The sequence below is a fragment of the Arabidopsis lyrata genome (assembly GCF_000004255.2).
Source record: "Arabidopsis lyrata subsp. lyrata unplaced genomic scaffold ARALYscaffold_8, whole genome shotgun sequence".
Taxonomy (NCBI): Eukaryota; Viridiplantae; Streptophyta; class Magnoliopsida; order Brassicales; family Brassicaceae; genus Arabidopsis; species Arabidopsis lyrata.
The window spans coordinates 775,449-798,131 of NW_003302548.1; the positions used below are offsets into that span (position 1 = coordinate 775,449).

The 22,683-nt window shown below is 31.6% G+C and overlaps 4 protein-coding genes and 1 long non-coding RNA gene across 5 annotated transcripts; 2 read left to right on the plus strand and 3 right to left on the minus strand.

Moving 5' to 3' along the window:
* The first annotated feature begins 21 nt into the window (after positions 1–21).
* On the plus strand, positions 22–2,083 carry LOC110225843. The gene is made up of 3 exons (XR_002329992.1): positions 22–116; positions 778–840; positions 1,749–2,083. It is a non-coding gene; the product is annotated as an uncharacterized LOC110225843 (long non-coding RNA).
* Positions 2,084–2,544: 461 nt separating this feature from the next.
* LOC9301245 (RING-H2 finger protein ATL30) lies at positions 2,545–3,867 on the minus strand. The gene has a single exon (XM_002865125.2). The coding sequence runs from the start codon at positions 3,558–3,560 to the stop codon at positions 2,688–2,690; it is 873 nt and encodes a 290-aa protein (XP_002865171.1). The 5' UTR covers positions 3,561–3,867; the 3' UTR covers positions 2,545–2,687.
* A 2,254-nt stretch (positions 3,868–6,121) lies between these two features.
* On the minus strand, positions 6,122–8,457 carry LOC9301246 (AT-hook motif nuclear-localized protein 8). The gene is made up of 5 exons (XM_021016024.1): positions 7,697–8,457; positions 7,520–7,575; positions 7,209–7,340; positions 6,955–7,116; positions 6,122–6,710 (listed from the first exon to the last, which is right to left on the minus strand). The coding sequence occupies exons 1-5, from the start codon at positions 8,235–8,237 to the stop codon at positions 6,426–6,428; spliced, it is 1,176 nt and encodes a 391-aa protein (XP_020871683.1). The 5' UTR covers positions 8,238–8,457; the 3' UTR covers positions 6,122–6,425.
* A 4,011-nt stretch (positions 8,458–12,468) lies between these two features.
* Positions 12,469–15,659, minus strand: LOC9301247 (AP-2 complex subunit mu). Its single transcript, XM_002865127.2, has 13 exons — positions 15,319–15,659; positions 14,985–15,162; positions 14,765–14,855; positions 14,549–14,643; positions 14,318–14,407; positions 14,188–14,236; positions 13,957–14,095; positions 13,763–13,879; positions 13,601–13,691; positions 13,364–13,506; positions 13,157–13,271; positions 13,026–13,070; positions 12,469–12,801 (listed from the first exon to the last, which is right to left on the minus strand). Exons 1-13 carry the CDS (start codon positions 15,399–15,401, stop codon positions 12,721–12,723), a joined length of 1,317 nt encoding a protein of 438 aa, XP_002865173.1. The 5' UTR covers positions 15,402–15,659; the 3' UTR covers positions 12,469–12,720.
* A 3,891-nt stretch (positions 15,660–19,550) lies between these two features.
* LOC9301248 lies at positions 19,551–21,385 on the plus strand. Its single transcript, XM_021016059.1, has 2 exons — positions 19,551–20,122; positions 20,969–21,385. Exons 1-2 carry the CDS (start codon positions 19,847–19,849, stop codon positions 21,140–21,142), a joined length of 450 nt encoding a protein of 149 aa, XP_020871718.1. The 5' UTR covers positions 19,551–19,846; the 3' UTR covers positions 21,143–21,385.
* The last annotated feature ends 1,298 nt before the right edge of the window (positions 21,386–22,683 follow it).

Below are 22,683 nucleotides of genomic sequence, written 5' to 3' on the forward strand. Positions count from 1 at the left end.
AAAGATTAAAAAATCATTCCAATTCAAAAGTCTCTGTTTTTTTTTTTTATCTTCAGTTTATTTAGTTTTTGTTCATCGTTACAAATCAAATCCTCGCTCAAAGAAGAAAAATTCAAGTAAGTTCGAAATCTAAATCTCCTTTCTCATGTATTGTTATTATGATTCTGGTTTCAAAGTTTTTGTACTTTCTCAAAATCGAATCCCATGGCTCTTGTTTTCTCATACTCTGTTTTTGATTTCAAGACAAATGATTTTGTTCATGTTTGATTCTCTGTGTTGTGTGTTTTTGGACTCATTATACTAATCTGATTTATTCTTCAGTTATGCGTAGCAAAATTCTGGGAAAATGTGGAAACTTTTGGAAAGTTCATGATCAACTTAAACCGTAAAGAGACAAAACTTTATATCAAGTAATCTGCTTAAGTTTAAATCTAACCTTGAATTATGTGCTATGTTTATTTCTCGTAATCTGCTTGATTTCTAATTTTAAACCTGGAATGATATGTAGCTTCATGATCTTGTTGATGTTTTAGTCGCTAGGGTTATTGAAAATCGTTATTAAGAGTCACAATCGAATTTGTTTCTCTGCTTTATGTTTTCTGGATTTCTATGTGATATCATCATTATACTACTCTGATTCATTGCTCTGTTACGATTATAATTAGACTTTGGAATGCCCCAAGTTTAATTCGAATTTATTTCAATGGGCATCTCTAATTGCTTGAGAATTCAATACTAATTAATCGTTTTTCTAATACCACAGCTTTTGAGTTGCAGGAAAAAAAATGTAGAAGCTGTTTGAGGAAGGTGGAACCTTTCATAACGAGACAAAATTATCAAGTAAGTTGAAATCTAAATTCGAATATGATATATAGCTTAATGTTGATCGTTTAGTCGTTTTAAAATGGTTCTTGTGCATGTTTTCCGTTTATAGCTATTTTAAAATTTGATAAAGTTCATATGTAATAGAAAAAAAGTGGAATGGTTTTTGTTAAGTTATTGAGATATCAAATGCCACATTTGCCCTTTAAAAGATTGATTAAGATAAAGTGTTATTGAACGCACTTAATCGTACATTTTAGTTGAGAAACTCGAACATTTTGTTAGTAGACTGCTACCGCAGTTTTTTGCAAATTAAAATTGTTTACAAGTTCAGACTTTATGCAAGTCGTTCCTAGTGGTCTTGAGTGTTCTCAAGATGTTCATCATCATCATCGGATTTGGTCACGTCCAAATTCGAAGCGGTTGGACAGTTAGAAAAACTCATATTTACCGCCCGCTTAGAAAAATTCATTTAACTCATTTAGCCCTCTAACACAAACAAACGGGCCGTCCAGCCGAATCCGAGGATATCTTTTTTTTCTTTATTTCTTTAAAAATTTATTACGATTTGGCCGGAAAAATGCTATTCTTCGGATTTGGACAACCCAATTGACATCCCTCCCAATTGACATCCCTCCCTCTATATATGACATCCCTCCCTCTATATATTTTTTTGTCAACAAACTTTATTATCATACATAGAACAATTTGCATTTTTCTTTTTATTACATAAAGCCAACAAACTTTTATTCGCTTTTTTTACATTCGTAAATCGAGAAACCAAAAATCAAATTCAAAAATCAAAAATCACCTCCAAATATGTAGATGTAGAGAACGAGGGCCACTCTGTCGGAGAACGCTCACTTGTCTTGGCCGATCATTGCCCAAACAAGTGCTTATACTTCTGTGTGCAAACATTTTCGCAGGTTGGCAGCTCCCATCATCATTTGGCAGTGTTCCAAGAACCAACAATGCCTGGAAAGTTTATCTCCTCTGAACCAACGATCACAGGAGTCCGTGTTTTGTTAGCAACCTCCAATTGGGCCATATAATGTGCTTCGTAGTCCGTGGATCTCGATCAATATTGTCATAAAAATTTTCATTCCGTACTTTCTAAATGTACCACATAATCTAAGAAAATTATTGGAATATGTTGGTGTTCTCCAAAACAAGTGATCGATATTTATATAGAGCGATATACACCATTGGTATTAAATATCTCTAATGATGATGTAATAAAACGACAAAAAAATCTTGTAAATTTAAATTGCCAAATTAATTGACGGAAATAAACATAGACAACTTCCCGTCTATTTTAAAACTGCGAAAATAAAAAGAGTTCACAAACAACTTCCCGTTTATTTTAAAAATTAGACTAAGTAACATGACATCCAGTCTTTTGACTATTAGAGGTGACTCTTGTTTAATTCATTTTCACACACCGTTATATAAAAAGTCAGTTTCATATTAGTTTGACAGTAGTTTTTCTTTTTTACCTATCCATAAACCAAACAACACCATACTAGATTGTCAAATTAATTAAAGAAAATTTTCGAATATCCAAAATGTGTAAACCAATCGGATATTTTTAACTATCTAAAACTTGGTTCGGTTCTTCGGTCTGAGTATTTTGTCCAAACCTACCTACTTAAGCAGTTAAGCATGTACGACTACTGCTGGCCTAAAATAATAACAATAATAAAAAAGCAATAAGAGTGCTTGTAGATGTTATAAATTAAATAAATTTTGTTTGACATGAACTATTCAACTTTTCATTTGAATATATCTAAAATCCTATCTAATTAAGAAATACAAAAACAACAAAATGAACTAATTAAATTGAAAAAAAGTTTGTAAATCCTCTTTTAACTTCCTGATGATTCCGGTACAAGAGATTGACCAGAAACTTCACCAAACCGGCCTCCTCTGTTTCTCATAAGCTCACCAAATGAAATACAACTCTCTGTTTGATTATTGTTATGTCTTCTCGTAACCTTAATCTTAACATGATCCGGTAACCTCAAAGTATACCTATCTTCTTCCTCCGGTTTATTCCTCACAATTGAATGTCCCGTCGTTTTTGATCTCGAGAACTTATCCGGTAACGTCTCAATCTTTCTCTCGTTGTTACTACTACTTTGTCTCGACAACAAAACCTCGTTTGATGTTGACGTTTGATTTTGATCGCGATTTTCGTGTGCGTTTTCTTGTATGACTTCGATGATCAACTCTTTGATGTTTTCAGGCGCGTTTGGATCTAGATTCCGACGACATACAGGGCATGTTTTGTTAGACTCAAGCCATTGATCGATGCATTCTTGATGGAAAACATGGTAACAAGTTGTCAAGAGTCGTAGGAAGATGTGTTCTTCTTCGAATTCAAGAAGACAAATGGCGCATTCGAGACCGTATTTGTCTTCCCTGAGGTCTTTGACGGATGAGAATGGAAACAAAGGGAATGATTGGATGATATGTGGCTCGAGACCAGGGTTAACCGGTGGTTGAACGGGATCTTGTTGTGCTTGGACTTGATTTTCGGGTAATCCGTTGCGGTAATGGTGATTCCAAGCTTCGGTGAGAGTGTGGTAGAAGCATTTGCAGAAATATAGAGCAAAGAAACCGATGAAGAAAACGACGAGGAGGATCACGGTTAGGATTATGACTAGAGGCGGTTTACTGTAATGTTGAGGGGGATATGGAACAGTAGTGTTTTGGTTGATCGGTTTCGCTATCGGCATTGAAGAAAAGAGTGTCGGAGATTGTTTATCTCCGCCGTGGGAAATTTAAAGACTGAATGTTTATTTGGTTTTGCAATATATAATTTTTTCTTTTTCTTTTCAAGTGTTTTAAAATTTTGTGTATGGTGACAATGTGAGAGTGTGTTTGTGTGTGTTTAGAATTTGTTTACTTAATTTAGAAATGAGTTTTGTTAGTTGTGTGTGTGATTGCTTTAACTTGCATTGAACGAGTCTTTAGTAACACTGTTTTAACGAGTCTTATTTTCTTAGCATTTTGAGATAATTAAACGTGTTTTTAAAATTAAGAATTAAACGCAAAGGAAGAAGAAAATGAAAGCTTAGAGCATCTCCAACCCACCTCTATACTCTATTATAGAGTAAAATTCACTCTAACCCACCTCTATTTTCACCCCTAAGACTATCTCCAATGCTCACCTCTATATTTTCCTCAATTTTAGAGGAACTCTATTTTAGAGGAGATTTTGCTCCAATGTATCCCTCTAAAATAGAGGAGAGAGACAATATACTCCTCTATAATAGAGAATCTTTAGTTTTTTCTTTATATTATTCCTCTATAATAGAGTTAAAATTTATAGAGGAAAAAATAGAGGATACATTGGAGTAAAACTCACCTCTATTATAGAGTTCCTCTATTATAGAGTTCCTCTATTTTAGAGGCAAAAATAGAGAAATACATTGGAGGTGGTCTTACTGCAACTACGAGCACATGATGACATTACTGCAACTATTGGAACTGGCTTAGTGGTGCAGCTAAGTTATGGGAGAGTGAGCTTTAGCTTAAGTTTCCTTTATGTCTAACGAAGAGGAAACTACACGATGAACAAATTTAAGGTGCTCTGCTTTGCGCGACTATTCGAGCAGCTTGGTGGTTTATGAGCATGTGTCAATGCTCTAGCGTCAGCGGTTCGAATAGTTGCGCTAGCTTCTCCTGTTCTCCACCACCAAATCCAAGCTCTTCTCCATTAATTTAATAGATATGGCATAAAATAAGGTATTTTAAAATACCTTCTCTTTTTCTAAAATCAGTTGTGAATATTTAGTCAAATTATTAAATGAAATTTTCAATTTGTAAGTCAATTTGATGGCCAAAAAAGAGATCAAGAGAGCAAACTAGAAAAGTTGACTGTTCTTGGTTTTCACAAATATCCATATTTATTTTTATGAAAAAGGAAGAAGATATGAGAATGTGAGAGTGTTTGTTTAGGATTCGTTTGCCTAATTTGGAAATGAATTTTGATAGTTGTGGGATTTACTTGCGAGTAATTTTATAGAATTAGGTAGTGCCTAGCAGCTTTTTAAAAAGTTTTTATAGCTTCAGTCCAATTATATATTTATTTACTGTAATTACCATATATGGCCAATCATTTAAATGATGAAGAAATAACATATATAAACGAGGTATTCTTAAATACCTTTTTTTCTGTATTATTTTTTTTGTTAAAAGTTTTTTTTTTTCTTTATACTTCCAATCCATGGTTTGTCTGTCTTATTTTTTGTCTTCTTAAATGACTCATCTTTCTAATATATATTTTCTTTGTTTTCTTTGTCCGATTCTTTTCAAAAATTTGTTTACAGATCATCTTTTTGTTTAGTTTTCTATGTTTTTTTCTTTCAAAGTTAAATAATATCCTCCATATTTTATATAGTTTATATTTTAGGAGAAAAAAATGTTTCAAATTAAATGATTGTTTCAACTTTCAATAAAAAAATATTAATTTTTATTGCTTTTGACCATTTGTATTATACAAATTATTTTATTATTGGTTGAGTTGTTTTTAAAAATTTTGTAAATGATATATTAATTTAGAAAAGAAAAAAAAATCTGTGCAAAAACCTCAACATCAACAAAAAAATTACGGAGTACTAGAAAACTAGAAATTATGAATTACTCAAACTCAGTAATTGCTAGTTGGTCAAATAGTGAGGAATTTGATCAGAATAACATAGTCTCATGATTAGTGACATGTTTTCTCCATTATTCTAGAGAAATTTGGTTTCATCGTCAAATAAATTAATCAATCAATCTAACCAAAACACTTCACATCATAAATAAAAGATTAACGTGTTAACTATATAGTAAATCGACAAAACTGATATGTCTTAAAAGAATGAAACGTGGCTGCAGTCGTTACTCTCGGCTCGTTGGTCTAAACAGCGTGTGGCTATAGACACGAGACCAGAGTTCGAAGAGAAACGACTGCATTTGAAGTGATGATGATGCTTGATTTCCACATCTGAGGTACTCTAAAGTACCTTCTCTTTTTTAATCGAATGGCTTGTTAAAAATCCACGTGGCAACTTAACAACGGTAGATCTCGATCTCGAGAGAGTTTTAGCGCCATATCAAGTGCTAATCCTTCACACGTGTCATCATCATCTCTTCATATCACATCCAATGGCTGAGCTACGTATATTGAAAACTTTTACAAATTTGTAAAAGCAAATAATAATTAATGAATTTCGAGTAGGAATGTCCAGTTCTAGTCTCTATAATTTATATTTGTTGTATAATAAATTCAGATTTTTTTTTATAAATGAGATGAAGAAAGTGAGACTTTTATCACTAATCAAATCACAAAAAAAAAGAAATATAAAGTAACAGAGAATTAAAATGACCGAGAAACTAAAATCGCCACTAAAAAAACAAAAACCCCCGAAAGAAGCCTAATTTCGAGATCTCTATATATTTTTATCTAAAACCAAAAAAAAAAAAAAAAAAAGCTACAAAAATCTTCTTAAGGTTGTGTAAACAACAAGAAGAAATCAAGCTCTCTCAAATGAAACTAAGATCGAATCACCCTAACCATAACCAAAACCGAAACGAATTTCTGGAGCAAGTCCATTTTATTGACCATGATTAGGCCAAAGATGGTGGTACAGTTGCATCTGATGAGGATGAAGGGGTTGTTGTTGTTGAGCTCCATAAATCCCATTAGTATTGTCACGGTGCATTGCAGGAGAACCGCTCTCATTCTCTTCTGATGACTCACTCGATGGCCCTTGAGAGACTGATCCAAAGTTCAACATGTTAGCCGGCGCTGAAGCTGGTTCAGGATTCTGGCCTCGAGCATTGTTAACGCTACTTGGTTTCGGTTTCTTTGCTTCCGCAACAAAGCTTCCTACTATGACCTATAACACATTAGGAAGCAAATAACATAAAAGAAACCGATTATTACCTATTATGAATTTATGATGATGTTTCTGCTTAACTGTACCGAGATGAAATGCAAAACCTATTAAAACAAAATTACCGAACTTTTTTTTTATACGGAAATTGAATAAAACCCCCACAAGTTTAATCCAAAGTGCCAAACCGTCTTCTAAACCCGAATACAAAAAAAAGGATTCTGTAACAAGAGTTCACATTCTATACCTGGACTTGTGTTGCAGCTACTAGCGGACCAACTACACTGCCACCTACAATCCGGCCATCGGGTCCAGCCAAAGACACACTCAAGTTACCACTTCTGTTGGTGGAACCATTCACCTCATAATTCAAAAACGAGCCTGAGAGAGTAATGATCTCAAATCGTCCCTGGAAAACCCCACACATAAAAATCTCAACACTAAAGACACATAAAGACTACAGCTTAACACCAAAGACAGCCAAAGAACATAATTTTAAACCTCATAAGTAACGATTCCACTAGAATGAGAAGCTTGACGAAGCGTCACTCTACCAACCGCACCACTTGCAGAGAGAATACAAATCGTTCGTGGCCCTTGCTCCGAAAAAGCCATCACCTTTGACGCTATGTCCTGAATATAGTAAGTAAATTTCATAAAGATCTAACAAAAAACAAAAGCATTTAAAACTCATTCCTCCATCAAAATTCACTAAACCAAGACATTTATTTCAATCTTTTCTAATTTACCAATCTTCAACCATGAAACCAAACACATTTGCAGATTACTAAAACAAAACAACAACATTTTACCTCTCCTGTCTTCACTTCAATGACATGTGGTGTAAACCCTACTCCTGCAGTTCCTCCTACTCACACACACACACACACACACACACACACACAAACAAAACAAACCCATCAAACCAATTGCATGTAATCACAAACAAAATGTGTTAAAGATTCAAACTTTAGAGTGGTTCTTTATACCTAAAGCATCAAGCTGTTTCTTGCTAGAACCAGGAGGTCGTCCTCTGTTACGTTTAGCAGGAGGATCAGCAGAGTTTCCATTCCCTCCTCCTCCACCACTATCTCCAACACCACCATCACCACCACCGTAAGAATTAGAAGCTGCAGAGAGAAGAGGAGACGTCGGAGCTAAACCTAAAGCAATGCTACCATCAGGAGTATACTTTCTTGGCCTTCCTCGCTTCTTCTTCACTTGAAGTTGCTGATTCTGATTCTGATCCTCGATCCCGAATCGCATCGGTTGAGAAGAAGGCGATCCATCACCAAAACCAAGCGATTCAAGAGTCTTCTGATCCATTTGTTGTTGCTGATGAAAGGTTTGAGATTGTTGTTGTTGTTGATTGCTAAAAGGAAGACGATGATGATGTTGAATCGATTGAGATGTGGAAGTAGGAACCATTAATGCAGCGGCGGCGGCGTTAGGGTTACGGTAATGAGACATTAACATTCCCGGTGGTGGTTGAAGCTGGTTCTGTGACGGTGGGATATCTCTGGAATCCATTAGAGAAGGAAGGAAGAAGAAATCAAACTCAAAGATTGTTTCTTTCGGCAAAAATTTCGTAAAGATTGAAACTTTCTGTTTTGTGAATTCCGAGAAAATAGAGAAAGCGTGTGAGAGCTAACAAGTCTCTCTCTCTCTCTCTCTCTTTTCACACACATACAGAGAGAGTCTCGAGGAGAGACTAGTGAGAGAGATGAAGTGTGGCGGAAAATGTAATTTTAATAGAAATGAAATCTTTTTATTTATAGGGTTTTTTAGGAGATTTTTATTTTGTTAATTTTAACTGAATTGATTTCGTATTACTTACTTGAAGCATTCAAAAATATATTTTGGAATCTTTATTAGATCGTAGTTTGTTTTCTTTATTATCATATAAATTATAGCAAAAAAATATTTGTGATCATCTGTTCTTTTTATAAGAGTTTTAATATTTATAAACATAAATCAGAAATTAAATTGTTTAGTTTTGGGATGGAAAAAGGGTTTAGTTTACATAAAAGATAGTTTAGTTTTGATCCCAAATTTACTGACAATGTTGGAATGCTCGTAACTGCTTATAGCAAAGTAAATGTGATAATTATGAATCACGACTAAAAGGACAAAGAGAAATGGAAAAAGTTGGTTCTCTATTTATTTTATGATTATCATATGTAAGTTTATATGTCATCCATATTAGTGTTCTGCTATGATTTTTTTTTTCATCTCCATTAAAAATTTTACTAAAGAAAAAGTTTTATATGGTGAGAAAAATATGAGATTGATTGGCAAATGACAATGTCTTATGTGTATCAACTTAAGTTAAAATTTAACATTAATGATCCTAATAGTTAAAAAGCATACTCATGAAATCTTAGAAATATATCAAGACTTTATGACAAATTTTAAAGATTTCAACTCTTTATTCGTTATTCTTCAACATGAGAATCACAGAACAATAATTCTTAATCGACTAATTGATTTGAGAAAACTTTTTTTATTTGATTTGCAAACGTTATGTTTGCTACTAAAGATCAAATGTGACTCCTTTGGATTTGTAACAACTATTAGTTATTTAAACTGGATAATATTTAGATTATTTCTTTGAGGTTTTGAAGTTACGTGAAAATCTGATATAAATTACATCAAATAGAATTTTCTTGAAAAATGAAATTTATAATTTTAAAAAATGGGAACAAAAGTACCAAGTTAATCAATAATGATTTCAAAAGTTAAGTATCCTAAAACTTGTTCAAAATATGTACCAAGTCTAAAGTTTCGATGTTTTAGTGATATTTTTACTGACATTATACTATTCTTTGTGTTTGTAGCTTTTCAGAAACCTGACGTGTGATATTAAATCTTATGTTCAGAAGGTTTTTCTTAATAACTAATTTGTGAATTTAATTCTTATTGATATTCCTGCATTTGGAGTGTGTTGACAACAGAGAAGAAATGAAGCTTATATGAAGTTTCCTTTGTGGCTAAAAGGGTTACCAAAGGCTTCAGCTGTCCTCTTACCTCTTACTATAAGGAATTGAGTATGTTAGATAAATTGATATATGTATGTTGCTATATTTAAAATTAATTTACATCATTCTAAGTTTTAACATAACAACAAGTGTTAAATGGGTTGACATATTTTTCTACCTTGTCACATCTAAGAGACAAGGTGTTAAATTCTTGATAATTTGGACTAATTTTTTTTACTAACCAAATAAATTGATTTTTTTTTGTTGTTACCAAATAAACTAATTTCACTAGAAATATGTGCATTAGGTACCAAAATAGGAAACTTCATTTCTATGTCCAACAAAGACGTTGTTAGTTGTAATCCTCATATTAAGAGCTTGACCTTTTTATAGCCTCATCTTTTTTAGACCCAACTTGAAATGCAACGGATATGAAGACATGAGTGGAAATAAAATAAAAATGAGAGAAGAAGAGAGAACAGAGATCTAAGCTTGAATATATATCCCATAGGCCATAGAGATAGGCCTTGAGAAATCATGGACATGCCTTTTACATTAAACTTGTTTAATTAAATTATTAATGGAAGATATTGGTAGACATGTTTAAGACACCCTTTTGCTAGTTCAAGTACTCTGTCGAGCATGTGTCTAACGACTAACATCATTCCTCCAAATAAGATATGGCAAACAATGTTCAGATAATGTATTGCTAATACGTTCATAATTTATATCTTAAAAATGTGTCATTTAGAGCTAATACGAACTTAAGAAACTTTATGAGTAGTGAGTACATTCATAGCGCAAGACGTCAACAAACAATTTGTTCATAGAAATCTACTATACATTTTTGCAGCAGTTTTTGGGTACCCAAATCGGGTCAAATTTGTTTAATTTTGACCCGGAAATCTTCAATCGGATCTTTCCTTAAATTTTGGCAAAATTAAAAAACGAAAATAATTAATAAAATCTAAAATATATATACTTTCTCAACTAATTACTATATTTAAACGCTTTATTTATGGTATATTCTCCACGATATTTATAGATAAAGAAATCAAATATGATGATTTAATGCTAATATAACAAATTTGCACTAATTTCCTAAAACCTCTCTACCTAATTTAAACATAAATATATGATTCTTATTTCACTTTTATTTGATCTTATATTTATATTATTTTAAATTATTATAAAATATATAAATAGTTAGTAAATTTTAGTTTTTTTTTTTCTGCATATGTTACACTTCAAATTTTTTAAAACGGACATATATTACTCAATCGATGAATAAAAATATGTGTGTAATCTATATTAACATTTTTAAGAACAAATTGAGCATTTAATCATGTCGTTATTTTATTCAGACCCGAAATTAAGTCATTCGGATCTTTCTTTAATTTTTACAATTATCTAAAATGGGATAGTATATCACGGGTAAAATCCTAATTAGTATTTTAAGATACAATTATAAATTGTTTTTACGGGTTGGTCCAAAAACACACACTAATTTAAAAATATACATGGAAACTATTTGAAAGCAACTTTCAAATTAACTCGAATTATATGACATTTAAATAAAAGTGTTATTAAAAAAATAACAAAATGATGTTTAATTTTATTTTAGATTATATGGTTGGACGGGTTTGGGTCAATATTAATACGAGATAATATACCACAGGTGAAATCCTATAAATAACAAATCAAAATACAATATACAATCTTAAACACTAAACAAAACAAATACAACTTAAATTTTTTTATTTTAGATACAACGCATGTGACCCGCGGTATACAACAAAAAATATTATACACAATAAATTCATTAATTTATAAAAATAAAAAAATCAAATAATATCCTAGTGTTTAGTTATAACCTCAAAAAAAATTTCCAATTATTATTGAATATCACATAGAGAAATTTTACATCTTAAATTTCATCACAACAGCATAGTTCGATCATAACCCATACACTAATAACTGAGACATTTGGTGACTTAGAATATCAAAAATCAATGATTCGTAACCTGAAAATGGATTTCAGACTAAAATAACTATAAATAAACTCCGAGAAATCCGTATAAATCATCTAAATCAGTATGATTATCTTGAAGATGATGTGAGTAGCAAGTATCAATGATTTCTGGTTTCTTGTGGGCAGGGCACTAGACACAGTCCGAAGAAACACAATGACTCCACGTTACCATACGCGAAGTTATAGAAAGTCGATCATGCATAACCAACGACGACTGTCCACGAGAGAAATACGTACTTGGGTGTAGCATTTTTGAACAAATTTTTTTTTGTCTCAACGATCTTTGGTCCCCGAGAATTGATTTGCCCCTAAATTTGTCTTCAAAGAGAAATAGGGGAGGAACTTCTCTGAACCATGACACCATTGGTAGATGTTTTATCATTTTGTTAACGTGCAGATATCAATCTGATGCGGAGTGGTTTCGATAAGATTTAAAGCCTCCAAGTGATGTCTCTAAACTTGCCGTTATGACCATCAATGACAAACCTAAGTTGCCAACGTGAACATCATCATCAAACCAAATTAACTGCCAATTGATTTATAGTTTACAATTTCTAGTTGGTTTCTCAAGAAGTAGCAGACTTCTGATTACTTCAATTGGCAGAATTCCAAAAGATGTTAGACTATAAACTATGTTTTACTTGACTGGTTGATTAAACATTTTGTAACAAGCTTCGAACTATGCTAAAGTAAAACTAGTTTTCATTAACATATTACACCCGGTTATACTATTAAAAAATTTCACGCTCGATTACACCAAAATTAATCTACACTATATCTCGTACAATTTCACAAACAGAGGAAAAAAAACAGAAATCAATACCAAATTAAGACATAAGAAATCATATTAACACAGATATCTCTAATGGACAAAACAAACATAAACAAGGTATAAAACATATTTAACTCTTTTGTTTTTGTTTTTGTTTTGCATAAGGAACAAAAACTAGAAGCCATGAAACTTTTAAGTCTGATGTCACTGAACCTGAACTGTGTTTTATGTTCAGCATCTGATCTCATAAGATCCCGCTTTCGTTATGTATCGAACCCACTCGACCGTGTTGTAGCCACTCTTCTCCCATACCTGTCAATCATTACGGTTACCAGTCAGATCCAAAAAGTAGTTACCTTTTGATAGCTAAGTAAGTAAAGCAATCAACCTTTCCAAGACCAGAAGCAAATGAAACAAACCCAAATCACATAAAAGTTCTGAACCAGATTTAATGGCACCATGGCTTAGAGATTTCGATACTTAGCATCACATTTTTTGAAAAATGGTAGTTTCGAAAGTATGTAAATCAAGCGTACCTTGAGAAAGCGAACTCGCAAACCAGATGCTGTAAACATTGGGACCTAGAAAGAACAAAGCTAAGACGGTTAATAATCGCTTTAAACAAATCTGGTTCTATTAACAGTGCCATCACGAGAAGAAGATTGACCTGAAATTCCATTTGGATTGGTGGTCTTGTCCAAGATTTCTTCTCTCCCATTGTTGAGATCAACTCAATTTCTGCACTTAGTGTCGACTCTGTTTGTCCTGGGAATTTTCTTATCCTAAAGAGTAGAAGAGAGAAGCCAAATGATTGGTAAAACACCAACAAATAAAATTATAGAACTGAACCTGAAGGAAAATTATATAAACTTACTTCCAAACCAAGCAATCGATTGATGGATTGTATTTAGCGCGACCAGTAGTCACTTGGAAATTGGTCTTGGCTGTTTGTTTTGGCACTGGAATTTTAACGACGACCCCAAGGGCAAACATTTTAGCACCAAACACACTTTTGACCTGAAAAGACAGAACATGGGAACTGTAAGAGAGCAAAGATCAAGCCGAATTTTTTTTTTTTTGTTTCCTTTAATCCTTGAGAAAAGCTATGTACCTTGACATTTACTTCCATGCGTGTACGACCAAGTTCTTTGATTGTTGGTAGTACGCGGAAAGGCAGATTTACACCCTCTGTTATTCGATACCTGAGACATCATCAAGTTAGTACACATTTGGTACCAGAACAATTTGCAACAGTGAACATTTGAAAACTTACTTCATCAGTTCAAACTCTCCATCTGGTGGTACAAAACTAACGGTCTTCTCGGAGTTGAATCTTGTCAGGTTCACACACTGGTGAAATGTGACATCATCAAGCTCAATGGTTTTACCACTGCACAAAACGAGCGAGTCAGTTAGCAAAAAGAAAAGTCAGTGGCTACTGATGTTCACTGATTTAACAAAGCCTACCTCTTAGCTGGGCGAGATTTCATTTCTGATTCCTTCTCAAGACCAATTTTATCATTCAACCCCAACTTCAAATCAGGCATTCCCGAAAGGAAACATTTCATTAAAACTTTCCCCGTCACATCACACCGAAGAACGTTGCCTAACCGTTTTCATAATGTGCAAAACCAGTCATACAAAGCGAATAAAAAAAGATAGACAACTTCAAAAACTTCAGAAAAGGCAATTATTTACCTTTAGAGGACATCAGAAGGTTTACACTTTCCACAATATCCAGAAACACCTGCATTTGAGAGAATAAACGATATCACTTCCGCACAACCTAGCAGATCTATATACACACAGTAAGTCACTCAACACTTACCTCATTCTTTTTATAAGCAAGACCCTCTCTTCTCCAACCAACAGCACCCGTAACTTGTAATGTTGCATTTGGAACAGGCTTGTCCTTTGGCTGTAATGAAAAAAAGCTTATGAATGCAAACATATAAAGTGAAGAAGCAACATAATCTCTATTTATTGCGGGAAATACTGCTTCACTTCGAAGAACCACACACCAACACAATTCCAAAATCTACTGTATAGAGGCCCTTACCTTCGATGAAAATGGTGACCGTACACCTTCCTGAGTGATATAAAGTTTCAAAATTTCAGGGGAGAGATTTTGTGGATAGCCAAAGTCCATAATCTCTGCAATTCAAAACCAACTATCATTCCTTGGCGTTACCACAAAATGAAATAACAAACAACTAATGCAACTAAATGAGAGATAATAAAGTGATTTGACCAAGATCATATCAGGCTTACTTACCGTCCAACAATTCATAAATCAGAACAAAGTTATTTCTAATAGCATCTTCATCAAAAGCTCCACCAAAGTATGATTTGAACAAAGCAACAGCCTGAAAACGTAAATCAAAACCAGTAGTAACTAAGTCAGCATATAGAATCAAATCTAAATCTCTTGAACATTTCAACAAGAACCAAAACTGATTTTGGAAAATGAAAGTGAAACTAACAACAAAGTTTACCTCAACAACGAATTTGAATCCACAAGCAACATTAGCATTGCTACTGACAACAATGACAATGTAGACATTGCTGATTCGCATATAAACAAAGGAGCAGCCACCAATCTGACGCACAGGACAATTCCCTAACTCTTTTGTCTGCATTATATGCGTACGAAATGCATCCACCATGTTTCCCCTAAGAATCAAAATATCTCGAAATCAAATCAAATCCAAAATCTCAAATCCTACCAGCTAAAATCCTAAACGAAGTGGACTAACACACAGCTGAAAATGAAACCGAAATCGAGAATTTAACAGATCGACGGCGAAAAAGGAGAAGCTCTCTTCTTACCCGACGTCATCACGGTAGGTGCGATTTATGAGTACATCGCCACGGAGATTCAGAAAGTATATGGCGGAAGCAGCCACCGGCATCTTCGATCTGAGAAAATCGAAACGCAGATCGGATAATTAGACGATCTGGTTTCAGGAGATTTGAGATTTGAGGTTCGACGAGATCTCGACGACGGAGCAAAGGAAGAAGACGACGACGAAGAAGTTGAACAATTGAAATGCGATATTTTTTATTTTCTTTTTATCAAAAAATAGAAACAAAATTGAATTCAGTCGTCATTTTGGAATGGGCCGAGCATTATAAATGGGCCTGTCTTATTCGCTTCTGGGCCGTTGCGTCTTAAATGTTTTTTATTCTCCCACAAAATGAGATTTCTTCAATTACGTTGTTGAAATTTCTCTACATGTAAAATTGGTAAAGATAATATTCGTTTCACGTTGATGGCAATAAAAGCAATCACGATTTAGGGCTTAAATGCTATATTAGTTGAATCTACATATACATTTTTATAGAGTTTTTTTGCATTAATTCATTTGGATCCGGGTTTTACCCGGGTTTAACTCTATCCGGATCTTGGATAAGGAATTTTAGGAATGTTGTCTTAATTTCAAACTGATAAATGAAGCCATGTTGTCTTTAATTCATCTACTTATTCCGTTTAATGTTTCTTTAATTACAAAGAAGTTACCTATTTTAATGGTAAATAATCTTTCATATTAATGACCCTAATAAATAGCCAATTTTAATGGAAAATCGTTTTTCATATTTATGCTCATAATAAATGTCCAGATTTTAACAATAAATATATTATGAAATTATAAGAAAAATGTATTTATTTTTAATAGTATATATATATATATATATTATGTTAATAAATTTGTGTAAATACTCCAATAATAAGCTACGTCATTTTTCTTTTACAATAACAGATTAAATATAGGCAATTCCCCATTTAAATTGTAATAAATTTAAAATCAAAATAACAATTAATATATACATTCATAAGGAAATCATAATAAAATATGTTTATTTGAAGATTATATATCCTAATCTTCACATAATCCGTAATTATGTTTTTGATATATTTGAATATCTAATATTAAATTTCTAAAGGATTCTCAAAATATTTTTTATAATAAATATTGTTTTTACGAATAATATTTTGTTTTGTTATAAAAAGTAATATTTGTTATTTTTCTAAATTATTTTTGTAATTAAATTACATAAATATTAATAATAATTTGTCTACACCATCAAATGAAAATAGTTAGTTATATAATCTTTTATTTAATATTACGTAATATATATATATATATATATATATATATATATTTTGGTAATATTTTATGATGTGGGTGAACAAATTATTTTCGTATTTATGTAAACAAAACAATAAAATCTAAATTAGTTTAAAATTTGAGATACTATAATCCCAAAAATAAAACTAATTGGAAACTAATCGCAACAATCATTCTACATAAATGGCATATTCTTTACAACATTACTAAATCGCATTTACTGCATTATTCGTTTCCAATTATGATTACAAATCTTTGATTAATTTAATGGTATTAAACTCATATCTACATATACATTTTTACAGGTTTTTTTTGCTTTTAATCATTTGGATCCGGGTTTTACCCGGTTTAAATCTATTCGGATCTAGAATAAGAGATTTAAGGAATATTGTAATAAAAACGACATTTAAGACTAAATTAAACATACAATTCGTTTTAATCTTATTTCCTTAACTACTTCCCACATTAATTGGTTCTATTCCTTTTTATCAATAGTAGCATTAAAGATTTTCCGTTTACGAATCTTGCAAAAATCTCTGCTTAGTCCACGATTAGTTTCTAAAATAAAATCTCCGAGATATTTGATAGCATTTAATTAATACCAAATTATCATTTAATTCTACATATCTCTAACCAAAAAAACGTCATTAATATAGATAATTACACATATATTTATGTTTCCTTATTCCTTAACTTCTTCCCATATAAATAGGCTATATTACTCTTTACCTCGAGATGATTTTCGAATATTTATGCCATCTTAACTAATTACATCCATACCATATATCATCTATATTCTCTTTATATTATGCAATAAAATATTTTTAAAACATAATTATGGCTAATTAGATTTTTTCCATTATATGGTTCTCTTCTCTAATTGAATCCATAATTCCCGCCCAAGAAAATCTCAACGATGATACCATAATTATATACTTTTCGATATTTTTCTTAACATTTGATTTTAAGAAACAAAGTTATGACTCTAATTATTTTTTTAATTCGGTTTAATGTGATTTCCTAAACTAATTACCACATTAATCGGCTATATTCCTTTTAAATGGTTGCTTAGCTTTTTTTTAAGATTCTCTGCAAAACCAAATCATTTACAATCTTTTTCAAATAAATTTTGTTATATAACTATTTCCTAATCTTTCCTTAAACATATCCTAAACTTTCGTTGTATATAATATCTTTGATTTTCTACTTTCTCTCCAAGATATTATCAAACTACCTTAACAATAAACTTAGATGCCTACCTACCCTATAAATACCACACTTTTACTCGACTAGAAGACTCATCAAACAAATACCTCTTCTTACCCATTCCAATCTTTATTTGTTATATGAACTTTCATTTTTCTGATTCATGAATTTAATAAACATTTGATGTCTTGCGCAGATAATCCTATACAAGATGAGCAACCCATTGATGATTGCCATTATCAAGAGCATATGCTTTAAATTTACGTCAGATTCTTTCATATGGTTAGTTTTTTTTATTCACCCTATTTTTTCTAGGTAAATCTTCATGTTTAATGATAATCTTAATATATATATATATATATATATATATATATATATATATATATATATATATATATATAAGATAACTACAGTTTGATAGCATTGATTTTTAAAAAACTTAAAAGAAAAAATAAAAAACGAAAATACAAACTATAAAAAAGTCTAACTTTATTAAACGTTTTAATTATTTATAATATTATAACTTTTATGAAGTTTCAAATATTATAAATATTTGAATTTTATAAGAATTTATAAGTAGTTTAAACATTATAAATATTTATAAAAGATATTAATACGAGACGGTATACTACGGGTGAAATCCTAGATATAACAATCAAAATACAATTATGAAGTTTGGGTCGTATTAAAACTTTTATGAAGTTTCAAATATTAGAAATATTTGAACTTTATAAAAAAAATTACAAAAATGATGTTTAATTTCACGGGACGGGGTTATATAGTGGGACGGATTTAGATCGATATTAATACGGGATGGTATATTACAGGTGAAATCCTAGAATTAGCGATCAAAATACAATTATACAATCTTAAACACTAAATAAAACAAATACAACTTAAATTTTGATTTTTTAGTTATAAAATATTGATATGCGGTTTACCATATATCTATAGATCATTCTAAAAAAATCATTTTTTTATTTAGGGAAAATATAGACCCGCGGTGTACCGCGGGTTAATATCTAGTACTGTAATAGTGGAATAGTCTAATGATCAACTAATGAAAAAAAAAAACTAAATTGCATAAAATTTATGCGAAAAACGTTTTGATTTTCTAGTTATAGTTTTAGTACGTCCGTAATATATATAGCTAATTCACTTTTTGAAAACTCAAAACCGTAAAATTTTGATGAGTGATCAAAAGTAAATTCTTTTTTAGCGAAATCTTGTTATAATGTGGAGATAAAAATATGGTATATACCGTATATTTCAGTTGTTAGAAACTAATATATATGGTTGCTAGAGTCTAACCAATCATTCACTTAACTTTTGTTACCTACATTATATTATTTATTATTTAATCGTAGTTATTTTTAAAAAATTTATTGTTTAATGATATTTACAACCAAAATTTTATAGCAAATAATCTACAGCTACGATAACCAATCTTACAAAACAATGACAAACTTTTGATTAGATTAGTCATTTCATTTGAATTTGCTTGTGTGTTTTCTTTTTAAATTAATCACCACAATGTAATAAAAGTTCTTAATTGTCAATTACTAACATCAACACGGATCTTAACGTTTTAAAAAAATGTTTCCAACTTTTTATTTTCGAATGCTCTCTGTCTCTGATGTGTAATAATCGCAAAAGTGATTTCTTTTTTTTTTTTCATGAGAGAAAAAAATAATAAAAATGTGGAATATAATTTATATAGCCACGCCGTTAAATGATAAAAAGAAGATCTTGCTCGATCCGTCTTTGATCCAAAAAAATTTCATCTTTTTTATAACTTGTTGCAGAAGAAGAAGATTAACACAGTGTTCACGAGGGATAGATTAAGGACAGAGATTTTCTGGGTTTTAACTATAGGGAAATGAATATTGTTGGATTAAGAAGCGATCGGAGAAAGTAGAAATCGGGAGAGGAAAGGGATATTCGAAACCCTAGATCATCTATTTGAGATCAAAAAGCTGTTAAATTTGAGGGCTTTAGATCGAATTTGATATCTGGGGTTAATGGGTTTTTTGAAGAAGTTAACGGGTATACTTGGGTTTGGGCATAACGATGGTGGTGGTGGCCATGGAGCTGTAAGAGAAGAAGATGGTGATGGTGGAGATAACACTGGAACAGTTTCTGGTGATGGAGATAAACGCCGGGAAGAGAATCAGACGAGGTTCCGTGAAACTGGACTTCCAAGGAAAGGTTTTGGTGTACCGGTTCAAGTTGCTGTTGAACGGTCTAATCCTGGTCCTGTTCTTCAGCCTTGTGCTGCTTCAGATGGTGGTATTCAGGTTAGTCTTCCTTTTTGATTGATGATTGGTTATATTGGTGTGTGGAAGTCTAGGGCTTGATCCAATTCATAAGAATTATATGAATTGCTACTTGTTAGATAACGAGGTTTGGTTAACTTTTATGAAGAGGTGTAATGTGGTATCTCATACTTGTTCTGTAGCATGATTGTTGATTCTTGTCTTTGGTTTGGATCACATTAAGTTGGAATATAAATTGGTTTGTGAGTTTGTGAAAATTTCAGTCGTCTTTGTGGCCTACAGCTTCACATTGATGAACATCATTTCCTGTTCTACACCAGTGCGTTGCTTTGTTTTCGCTTTAATATGGCTTTGATATGTTTGTGTTTCATAAGTAGTACTTTATATGATTCAGTAGATGACTTTACGTTTGTCATTTCTGTATGGTTTTTCTCAGTTCTCTGAATGATCTTATAGAACTAGATGCCTTTGTAACTGTTAGCTCTCTTTTTACTCTGTACATTCATCTTTGCATGTGAAAGTGATGTATAGTTCTTAAAGATAATGCCAAGTCAGGAATATATATTTTAGCTTGTTGTATGATTAGTGGCGGCAGAAGAAAGTTCGTAGAAGCAAGTAGTTTCATTCTTATGTCTTGATGGTTGTGTATTAATCAGAACTCATGAGGCTAAAATAAATGCTTTAAAGAATCTTGATTCGTTATATTGGTAGAGAAAGACGATAGTAAGCGAGCAGATTTAGATTGCCAAGATTATTCAATGGTCTTTGTGTGATTATGTGTATCTGTTCATTGAGTTCTACTTGATGGCATTGACTCAACTTAGTCTGAACCGAGAATTTTACTATTGATCCTCTTATTTGGATCAGGGACTACGTTGGTACTCAATGCGGCTTAAGATTGATGAAGACGGAGATGTTGCAGATGAGTTCTTGGAAGATCATAACTGTAAGACTTTACCAAGAAAGTGCAAAACAAAAGCTGCAAAAGTGAGAGGTTTAGTGATATCTTCTGATGGGAAACTTCAGCCACTAATGCATTGAACAATGAGCACCAAAGAGAAAGATTTGCTGATTAGTGTGATTGAATCAGAGAAAGGTTAGAACTTATGTTTCATTAATTTCGAGATCAATCCATTAGATTCCTGATTTGATTCTTGAGCACTTAAAATGTTATTTAACTGTGAATTCAGTTTTTGAAAATAGACAGTGATTCTCTTTGGGATTATCTAAAAACATTTGTGCAATTATTGAAATTGTGTATTACTACCAAGTTCTTTGTGTGCACACATATGATCTTATCTTATACAAAACTATATAAATGTGATGTCTATATAAGTTGCACAAGGCTAACAAAGTATAAATTTGTATGCAACAGAAAAAGGTGAAATGGAAAATAGCAAGTTTAAAAAGAAAGTTCAAAAAGTATTGATTTCAGAATATATAAAAACACAATTTGAGCTTCACCAATTGAAAAAGTATACAATGGTTCTAGTTGGTGATCACATTTAAACAAGGGAAATAAAAGACTTTTTAGCATTTATGAAGAAGGTTATTAGATAGAAGGACGGATTATAATCTTCTCCCAAAAAAATTGTAACCATAGTTTTATTCTTCCTTTTAAAAACTACTAGCCCAACCCCTTCAAGCTGTAAATGGATGGCATAGATGAATGATTGGAAAATTTGAGTTGAACAAAAAAAAATTGAACATCAATTGATCTGCGAAATAGTAGATGAATGGGTTGCAATTTTTCTTTATAATTTGTTCATTTTTCCTACTTTTTTGGTTGAATAGATTAAATCAAATTTTGAACTTATTCATCTCAAATAGTAATGAGATAAATGATCATTTAACTCTTTCAACTTCTTATTTTGCCTTGTTACATCTTCGAAGTGCATAATTCGAACTGTTTATTGCATCCGTTCGTTTCAACCGTCAACTTCTTCAATATCTTTTCAATCGTCTCCAACTACCCCAAATTGTATCCTCAATCAAACGATTCAAAAACTATTTTACGCTTTAAAACAAAAAATTTCTTAAATTTGAAAGAAATACTTATTTGTCACAAATCTATCCCCAAACTCCGCCGGTGTAATAGAAAACAATTTTGAGAACAATTTACATGCAACGTGTCAACGTTTTAATCGTATGAAACAAAAAAAAGTCCACTTTTGTTTAGAATAATAATTTGTTTTGGACTTATATATGCAATAATGCAAACATACATTTTTTTTTTGTCAAACTATATGCAAACATACATATCAACTAAATTACAAGACTATATATAATTTGCCGAACGTCATGAAAAACTTTCGTATATTGTTGTAATATTATGTTAGTCAATCGCAAATTAACATCGGTATCTATGTGATTGAAATTTTAAAAATAAAAATAGTTTTAAGGCCAAGGTCGAAGGATTTAGGAAAAACTAAAATATCTACGAGGAAACCATATCATTAGTGGCATAAATTTTATATTGGGATTGTCCTAATCGCCGTCATTAAATATTTTATTATTGAATGATTACCTATATAAGTATTTACTAGTAATTGTGTGATTATTTTTGTCAATTGTGTAATTGT